The sequence below is a fragment of the Dasypus novemcinctus genome, chromosome 8 (assembly GCF_030445035.2).
Source record: "Dasypus novemcinctus isolate mDasNov1 chromosome 8, mDasNov1.1.hap2, whole genome shotgun sequence".
Taxonomy (NCBI): Eukaryota; Metazoa; Chordata; class Mammalia; order Cingulata; family Dasypodidae; genus Dasypus; species Dasypus novemcinctus.
Window position 1 is genome coordinate 70,896,657 of NC_080680.1, and position 10,609 is coordinate 70,907,265.

The window sequence follows — 10,609 nt, forward strand, 5'->3', positions numbered from 1 at the left end:
ATATCCATTTGGAAAAGTGGACTCGTACCTCACAAAATATACAAAAATCAACTGAAAATGGATCATAGACCTAAATATAAGAACTAGAACTTTAAAACATCTAGAAGAAAATACAGGGATGCATCTTCAGGACCCTGTGTTAAGACATTAGTTTCTTAGACTTTAAACCCAAAGCACAAGCAACAAAAGAAAAAACGGATATATGGGAACTTGCCAAAATTAAAAACTTTTATGCTCTATATGGCTTTATCGTCAAAGTAAAATGACAACCTAGACAAAAGGGGAAAATATTTGGAAATCACATATCCAATATGGGTTTAAAGAAATCCTTCAACTCAACAACAAAAAAGACAATCCAATTAAAAAAAAAAAAAACGGGCAAGTTTTGAATAGACATTTCTTCTAAGAAGATATTCAAATGGCTAAAAAGCACATGAAAAGATGTTCAACATCATTAGCCATGAGGGAAATGTAAATCAAAACCACAAAGAGAAATCATCTCAAACCAACTACAATGGCAACTACTAAAAACACACAGAGAAATTTATAACTGTTAGAGAGGATGTGGAGAAATTGGAGCACTCATTCATTGCTGTTGGGAATACAAAATGGTTCATCTGCTGTGGAAAACCGTTTGGTGGTTCCTCTGAATGTTAAGTAAGAAATTACCATAAGACCCAGTGTATTAGTCAGCCAAAGTGGTGCTGATGCAAAGTACCAGAAATCTGTTGGTTTTTATATAGGGTATTTACTTGGGGGCAAAAGCTTACAGTTACAAGGCTCTAAAGAGTCCAATCAAGGTACCATAAGAGGTACTTTCTCATCCAAGTCAGTAGCCACATGATGAAGTAAGATGACGGGAATGGTTTCTCCTTCCTTCTTCCTCTTAAGGTTTCGTGGGCCCAGCTTCTTCTGATCTCAGCTGTAGACTGGCATAGGGATTGTTTCTTTCTGGGCTTCCTCAGCTCAGCTGCTCTGTTCTCTTCAGCTGCAAACCATCAGGCAACTGGCTGATTTCTCTTCCTGGAACCACAGGATCAAAGTTCTCTCCTCTGCCATGTCTATGGAGCTCTCTTTCTTCACATGCCTTCTTCTGTGTCTTCTTGAGTGAGTGCCCGTTTATATCAACCCACCAAGGGGGTGGGGACTTAACCTGAGTTATACCCTACTGATGTGGTAGAATCAAAGCCCTAATCTTAACATAATTTAATCAAAGACATCACAGCTGAATTTAGTACAATCAAAGGGGATCACACCGAATGGAACAAACCAGTTCAAAAACATAATCTCTCTTTATGGAATTCATTAACAATATCAAACTGCCACACCCAACAATCCCACTTTTAGTTATATATCCAAAAGAAATGAAAGCAGGAACTTGAATAGGTATCTGTATCAAGGTTCAAAGTGCTATCATTCACAGTTGCCAAAAGATGGAAGCAACCCAAGTATCCATCAACGAATGAATGGATAAACAAACAAATATGTACATACCTACACACACGCAATGGAATATTATTAGCTGAAAAAAAGACATGAAATTCCGATACATGTGACAGCATGGATAAACCCTGAAGACATCATGTTGAGTAAAATAAGCTAGATACAAAAGGACAAATAATGTATGATCTCACTGACATGAAATAATTAGAATAAGCAAACTCAGAGAGTCAGTGTCTACAGTAGGTTACCAGGGGGGTGAGTTTGGGTGGGGAATACAGATTTAGGCTTAAATGAACAGTTTCTAGTTGGGATGATGGAAAGGCTGGTGGTGATGGTAGCACACATGGTGAATGCAATTAACAGCACCAAATTACATAAAAGAGTAATTGTTAGGTTGTATATATGGCACTAGTATAAAAAATTTTTTTAAAGAAATTCTTGGAACTGTATAACATAGTAAAACTTATGTTAAACCATGGACTACAGTTAACAGTACATAGTACATTTGTAAAAATGTGCTTTTATCAATTCTAACAAATGTATCACCAATGGAAGGTGTTAAGAACAGGTTGTTTTATGGGAATCCTGCATCTTATACATGATTGTTCTGTAAGTCTATAACTTCTCTAACAATAAAATAAAATAAACAAACAAATCATACCACCTGCCCTGATCAGGAAGAAGACAAGGATGCCACTTCTATTTCACATTATACTGGAGGTTCTAACCAGGGCAATTTGGTAGCAAAGTTAAATAAAAGGAATATAGAATGGAAGGGAAGAGGGAGGTGGATGTGGCTCAAGTCATTGGGTTTCCAACTACCATGTATGAGGACCCGGGTTCGATCCCTGAGGCTGCCCGGGAAAGGTATGCCTGTGCAGCAAGCCAAGTCCCTGGGCGGTGAGCCAGTGCCCACACAAGCGAGTCACACGGTAAGATGATGACGCAACAAAAGACAGACGGAAGAGAGAGTCGATGCGAGGCACAACAAATACCAGGAACTGAGGTGGCACAAGTGACAAGGAACCTCTCTCCACCATCAGAGGTCTCCAGGATTGAATCCTGGTGAATCCTAGAGAAGAAATAACGAGAAGAGAGGACAAAAAGAGAAAGAGACACAGAAGATCACACAGCAAATAGACAAAAAAGACAGCAAAAACAGAAGGGTGGGAGGGGGAGGAAGAGGGAGGTGGAGGAAAAAGAATGGAAGGGAAGAATTAAAACCATCTGTGTTTGTAGATGACATGATCATGTATATAGAAAATCCTAAGGCATTCACTAGAAACTATTAGGACTAATAAAGTAGTTTAGCATGGTTGCAGCCTACAAGATCATACAAGAATTAATTGTGGGTAAGTGGATATGGTTCAAGTGAGTGAGCTCTCACCTAACCACAGGGGAGGTCCAGGGTTTGGTTGCCAGTGCCTCCTGAAGAAGAGCAAGACAGTGAGCTGGTGTGATGGGCAGCCACAACAAGTTGACACAACAAAATGACGCAATGAAAAGACACAAAGAGTAAAGACAATGAAAGACCTAACAAATCAGGAAGCTGAGGTGGCTCAAGTGACTAGCAATGAACACTGAAAATTAAGAAAATTTTGAAATTAAGCATCTAAAATAATAAAATACTTAGGCATAATTTTAATAAAGTAAGTTGGAAACTTTTACTCTGAAAACTATAAAATATTGTTGAAAGAAATTAAATAAAATCTAAATAAATGGAAAAACATCCATGATCATGCATTGGAAGACTTAATATTGTTAAGAGGCAACACTGCCTAAATTGACCTACAGATTCAATGTAACCCCTCTCAGAATCCCAAATGTCATTTTGTGCATAAATGGAAAAGATGACTCTAAAACTTATATGGACTTGCAGGGAACCCTAAACAGTTAACACGATCTTGAAAAAATGAATAACAACTTTGGAGAACTCACACTTTCCAATTTCGAACCTTAAGACAAAGCAACCATAATCAAGACACCATAGTACCGGCATTAAGAAGAGACATAGAGGGAAACGGACTTGGCCCAGTGGTTAGGGCACCCGTCTACCACATGGGAGGTCCGCGGTTCAAACCCCGGGCCTCCTTGACCCGTGTGGAGCTGGCCCATGAGCAGTGCTGATGCGCACAAGGAGTGCCCTGCCAGGCAGGGGTGTCCCCCTGCGTAGGGGTGTCCCCCGCGTAGGGGTGTCCCCCGCGTAGGGGAGCCCTACGCGCAAGGAGTGCACCCCGTAAGGAGAGCCGCCTAGCGTGAAAGAAAGTGCAGCCTGCCCAGGAATGGCGCCACCCACACTTCCCATGCCGCTGACGACAACAGAAGTGGACAAAGAAACAAGACTCAGCAAAGAGACACAGAGAACAGACAAATGGGGTGTGGGGAGGGGGAATTAAATAAATAAATAAATCTTTAAAAAAAAAAAAAAAAAGAAGAGACATAGATAGAGAGATAAGAATTGAAAGCCCAGAAACAAACTTATACATCTATGGTCAACTGATTTTTAACAAGGGTGCTAATACCACTCCCTGGAGAAAGAACAGTCTCTTCCACAAGCGATGCTGGGACAACTGTATTGCCACGTGGAAAAGAATGAAAGTCGATCCCTACCTCAGACCACATAAAAATATCAACTCAAAATGGATCAGGGACTTCAATGTAAGAGGTAAAGCCATTAAACTCTTAGAAGAAAAGATAGGGAAATATCTTTAAGACCTTGCATAAGGTAATGACTTCTTAGACTTTACACCAAAAGCATGAGCAACAAAGGAAAAAAATTAATTGGGCTTTATCAAAATTAAAAACATTTGTACATCTAACCATCAACAGAATGAGAGAAAATATTTGGGAAACCCAACTGTCTATCAATCGATGATGAGTAAATAAAATGTGGTATATATACATAATGAATATTATTCAGTCATTAAAAGGAATAAAGTTCTGATACATGTGACAACATGGATGAACCTTGAAGACATCATGTTAAGCAAATTAAGCCAGATACAATAGGACACACATTGTATGATTCCACTTACATGAAATAATTAGAATATACAAATTCATGGAGACAGAAAGTAGAATACAAGTTACCAGGAGGGTGGCGGAGGTGGGGGAAGGGGGTAGGGAAGGTTGTTAATGCACAAGGATACAGGGTTTCTGTTTGGGGAAATGGGAAAGTTTGGGTAATGAATGATGGTCATAGTAGCACAACATTGTGAATGTGATTAATTCCAGTGAACCTTATGACTGGGAATGGCTGAAATGGGAAATTTTGTATTGTATATATATTTCCACAATTAAAAAAAAACTGGGGCTAAAAAGACAATAACAACTAAATGCAAAATGTGAACCTGGACTGGATCTAATAATGGAGGGGAAAAAGTCCAAAAGGACAACACTGGGACAAATATAAAAAACTGGAATATAGACTATATGCTTTATATCAATGTTAAATTTCTTGAACTTGATAAATATACTTGATATGGTTACATGTGTAATTATGTCACTTAATGTGGTTACAGTGAATATCCTTATTCTTTGAAAATATACCGGTAATAAAGTTTAAAGTCGCATGATATTTGCAACTCAGTTTCTGACACTAGAAAACTGATAGATTAAATAAAAATAAGTGTGACAAAATGTTAAAAGTTGATATATCTGGGATCTGAGTAGGGGGTAACAGTGGAGTTCTTTGTATTGTTTTTGTCCTATTTTTGCAATTGTCCTGAAAGCTTGAAATTATTTAAAAATAAAAAGCTTAAAAAATAACTAGAGACTTATTTATGAAAGTATAGCTCCAAAAGGAAAACCCTAACTTTCCAAACTGAATCTCTGTAGAGTACAAAAAAACAAACCAACAAACCAGACAGGGTTTATCCCAAAACTAAAAAGAGAGTTCAATATCAAATACTTTATTGATAAAATTACATTATCAAATTAAAGAAGAAAAACTAGGTGATATCTCAGCAGAATGCCAGAAAGGCATCTGATAAAACTCTACAATCCTCATGGAAGTAACAATTGAAAAAAATTTTCCTTAACCTGATCAAAGGCATCTGTCAGAAACATATGGCAAGTATCATTCTTATTGTTGGACCATTAGAAATGTTCCACAAAAAAAGTTCTAGGCAATGCAAAAAGACAAGAACAAAAAATAAACACTGAAAAAGACGAGACAAAACTGTTTGCAGAAATTTTTCTGAGAATCAATTTAAAACCAATTATAGTGTGGCTAAGCACAATACATAAAAATAAATGACCTTTTATGCTTTCACAGCTTGCAATTAAAAAATGTAATATAAAAAGTATTAATCTTGGAGTAAGCAAGGACTTTCTAATCAACACACAAATCAAGAAGACAAAGAATACTATTAGAGATTAGAAAGGCGGAAGGGGCCAAAAGTAAAAGTTGCTTGAAAAGCAAATCCAGAAAGGTTTGAAGTTCAAGACAATGGAGTGGAATTCTCTGGAAGTATGAACCTGAAGCTAAGGGTGAAACTCTGGGACCGCAGGTCTAAGAGTGAGCTACGCTCTTTGCCCCATCCTGCCACCAGGTTCCGTTGGTCACCGGCCTTTTTCCGAATAAAGAGCGTCCAGGGAAAGCTATGAGGGGGGAGTGCACGCACCTGCTGCAGGGATCCGGAGACGCTGGATGACGAGTCGGTGCTTCTCCGCTTCCGGCGCTCGCTGCGCTCCACGCTGCTCCCGCCCCAGCAGCTACCTCCGCTTCCACCGCCAATGACACTTCCACTGAAGCTGGTGTTCCCACAGCAGCTGACGCTCCCACAGCCGCTGGTACTCCCGCAGCCGCTAGTGCTTCCACTGCCGCTGCTAGCCAGGACGGGTACCAGGTCTGGGGCCGCGAGCGACACGGCCGCCTCCTGATTGCTTCGTTTGCGCCGCTTCTCCCGGGAAGACTTCTTCCCCGTCATGATCCTCCTGTTTCAACCATCCAGGTAGAACCTGCGGTCTCTGGAGTAACCAAAACCCAGCTACTGCGGCGTCAGAAAGACGGCGGTCGCTGGCGTCGCAGCTTGTGCGTCACGTCCGGTCCCGTCGCAGGACCCCCTGAAGCGTTTTTTCAGGAGTTGGGACCAATCCCAAGCTTTTGTGAGCCAGAGAGGTCCGCGCGAGTTTAAAGCGGGCTGTTTTTTGCTGTATTGGCATTTATTGATACTGACATTGCCCTTTCTCTCCTCGATATTGCTTTGTAATCTTTACCAATATACGAACGCACAGTAACGTAAGCATGTAGTTCTGATGATCCATTTTCACTTGTCTTCTGTTTTTATTTATGACAACGCCAGAACAATATAATTTAGGGAAACAGTTTCATTTTATTAACATCGCCTGGGCAAATTATATGTATTTAGGGAACTGTACAAGAATAGAGTCTCGTGCTTCCTTGTTTTTTTTTCCCACTTAATACTAATTTTTTTAAATGAATTAAATATTTAATTCACAGATTTAAAAATTTCAATAAATATATGTAAAGATGTTTAACCGTATAGTTTACCAGGGCTGCTATGACAAATACCACAAATTGGTTGGCTTGAGCAACAGGAATTCATTGTCTCACAGTTTGTAAGGCTAGAAGTCCAAAATCACGATACTGACAGTTCATGCTTTCTCCTGGAATCTGTAGGACTGTGCCATGGCTTGCCAGCCATTCTTGGCATTCCTTTCCTTCATCAGCTGGTGCTCTCTCTTGCTGTCTTTCTCCTTCTCTGGCTTCTGACTCCATCTGAATTACTTCCGCTTAATACTAATTTTTAAACATTATTCCGTTTTTTTCTAAGGGCACTTCTAATATTTCACTGTATAGTTTTTTTAGAAGGTACGGGGATTGAACAGAAAGCTAGTATATGGGAAGAAGGCACTCAGCCACCTAGCTACAACTTCCCCCTCACTGTATTATTTCAACTTATTTAATATACAAATACTGGCATTGAAGTTGACATTCTTTCACTTTTCAGAATAAACTATAAATAGCTTAAGAAAAAGATTTATTTTTCTTATGGTATTTTGTACCCAAAGAGGAAACTGATCAAAGGACATCAATCAGCATCCTATCTTTCTCGTTTTGTTTAACTGGACTCTTTTGAAAAAGGACTGGGCCAGTTTAAGAATTACGCATATACCCAGACACTAAATTTTTTTAAAAAATTTGTTCTAATATTTGATATTAGAGTTTTAACTTGCATTCTTGATTTACAGTGAGTACTTTTCCACTGGTTGGAACACTATTTGCTCATCAAGTGATGTGATAAATTTAACCATTTCTCTACCAAAATCAGTCTGTTGCCTTTATATTTGTATTAATTCTTTACGTTGGAGGAGAGGGGCTAAAAGGTCTTTCCCATATCCTCTATTTTCTCTCTCCCTTCCCAGAAGCTGCCTTTTCAGACCAATTCTTGGTTTTTTGAAGAAGAAAACAAGAAAAGCTTGAAACTAAAGGGGACCAATAAGGAAGGATGAGAGAGGGCGGAGGGGGGAGGAGAATTGGAGTATTTCTGGAGATTATGTGTTTCCCTCAGAATGTAAGAGAGACAAGAGAAGGACTTGAGTTTGTTTATGAAAATTGAATTATCAGTTGTGACCTTATAAGTTTTAAGTTTAATGGATTATTGTGTACGATTTTGGATCTAACCTAGAAGGCAAGTTTTAAAATCAGGGGTCAAGAACACATTAAAAATGTCAATCTTTGTCTGAGGTAGTCTCAGCAGGGTCCTTAGTCACATAAGGCAAAAGGTAGAGCTTGTGGCAAAGCTACCTGGGTGTATTAGTCATGTGTCTTTGGTTGGGGTGGAGTGATAGAAAAAAATTAAGGATCTTCTCTTTTACTACATTCCCCACCTGTCTCAGTCATTCAGCTCTTTAATAACTGCCTACAACAAACCACGTGCAGTTTCACCCCTGGGAAAACAGCTATCTCCTCTCCAATTTCTCACTCTTAGCTTCCCTTCTAAGGTAAATGTTCAGGCTGAGGCCAATGGTGTTCTCAAATATTCCACACTGGCCTCATGAAGTGTCATGCCTGAGAAAACTGAGTGTCATGGTCACAGATGGAATAAATACACAAAATTAATAACATGTAACTTTGGTAACCTGGGTAGAGCTAGTTGTTTATTAATTCCTGGCTGCATATTATTTCCTTATAAAATCAACTGAAAAGCTTTAGGTTTCCATCTTGTTTTGCAATGCTGTCAAATGGTTTTCATAGTTCTTTAGTTGGGACAAGAAGGCAGGACATTGCTCAGTACATTACTGAAGAGTATTTACGGACAGATGAACAACAGTCTCTATCCACCCTTCCATACACTTGTTCTAGGACACAACGGCATTGCTGTACCACTGGCAAAAGAAAAGGGGGCGAAATAAACAAAATCCATGTATTCATAAGCTTTTATTCTTGTGGAAGGAGAAAGACAATAAGAAAACAAACAATGGGAAGTGCTTCCATCCTTACTTACTCTGGCACTTTCTATTCTTCTTGCCCTTTTTCTTACTGCGTCTCTTTCCACCTGAATGTAAACTCTACTAAAGCAAGGACTCTGTTTTATTCATTCAATTCTGTATTCCCAATACCAGATGTCCTTAGTAAGAATTTGACACATTGTCGATTCTTGGAAATTTGTTGAATGAATGTCTGCATGATTGAGTGGATGACTGCATAGTCATCCACTGATATATTCAGCATTATATGAATTCACTAAATCATAGATGTAAAAGTACCTAGTAACAGTGGGAAACTAGGCTTTAATAAAGGCAAGTAGGTTTGCTGGGACTAGTTCAGTGCTCCTTCACACAGCAGAGAATTTGCTGCTACTTTGACACTGATACTCAAGTGGGCTTTGGAGCCATAGGTACATGTTGCTTCCTAATAGAAATTAAGTCCATATGGGATTCTGCTCTGTAGAGGATAAGGAAAGACTTGAACTTATGATGAAAACATGCTATAAAGAGACAGAACAGGGGAATGAATGTAGCTCAAGTATTTAGCACCTGCTTTGTACATGGGAGGTCCCAGGCTTGGTTTCCAGGGCCTCCAAAACAAAACAAAAACAAAAACAAGCAAACAAACAAAAAAACAACTCAGGGAAGCCAATGTGGTTCAGTAGTTGAGTGCCAGCTTCCCACTTACAAGGTCCCAGGTTAAAACCCCAGCCCTGGTACCTAAAAAAAAAAAAAAAAAAAAAAGGACAGGACAGGGTGGCTTTGGCTCTTTTGTAGGTTAAAACTGGGTGAATGTTAACAATTTCGTATGTTTCCCTCCTCATCTTATAGAGATATAGTACTAAATGTTGTTATTGACTTCATACTCTGGAAACAGATGAAGGACTGCCATTCTGCCCTAGAAAATTACATGACAGGGTAGACAAAGAGATTGGGATTTATATGCCATTTTGGTAACTACTCTTTAGCAACTTAGTGAGCACCAATCATGTTGATTGGTCAGAAACAGGCAGCAATGCTGGAGCCAATCAATACTTCTCTTTGATTTTATAAACACTAGGTGAGAAATTTCCTCTTGCACACTGAATGGTGAAATTTATTACCTTAAAACTGCTGGTTGTCATATTCTGTCTTGAGGGAGATCCTAAGAGAATGAAGCCAACAAAAGACACCAGATGAGACAAAGTCCTCATGCTACCATTTTCAATGAATAAGTCAATATTTCTTTTCCAATTAAGCTAATCTAAGTTGATTTTCTGTCACTTGCAACCTAAAGTCCTAATTAATATATATATGACCTTCCATGTGCTGAATCACATCAGCAGCCCCACATTTTCTCTAGAAATATAGCCTCCAGGCCCTTTTCAACAACTCCATGCACTATTTATCTTTCTGATCTAAGATTCACTTCAAGAATCAATTTTTTTTTTTTAAAGATGGTGCCGGGGATTAAACCCACAACCTTGCACATGGGAAGCAGGCACTCAACCACTGAGCTACATCTGCTCCCCTATAATGCCTTTCCAAATTACTTCCATTTTCAACCCTGCTAAAATTAACTACTTCCATTGTAACCCACTAGTGTCCCTACAGAGCATTTACTTGACCTTTCGATCTTTCAGTTTCTTCATCTGTCAAAGATTACTAACTGTACCAACCCCATAGGGGTAATGAGAATAAACTTAGGTTATACACATATAAGTACATGAAT

General features: G+C 39.0%; 1 protein-coding gene across 1 annotated transcript in view; it reads right to left on the reverse strand.

The window, feature by feature from the left end:
* CAAP1 (caspase activity and apoptosis inhibitor 1) overlaps positions 1-9,527 on the reverse strand; it is a 78,592-nt gene extending 69,065 nt beyond the window's left edge. Inside the window, exon 1 of the mRNA XM_004447440.5 lies at positions 6,069-9,527. Coding sequence (XP_004447497.1) covers positions 6,069-6,374 — 306 coding nt within the window. The 5' untranslated portion in view covers positions 6,375-9,527. The remainder of the gene's footprint in view (positions 1-6,068) is intronic.
* Between the last annotated feature and the right edge of the window lie 1,082 nt (positions 9,528-10,609).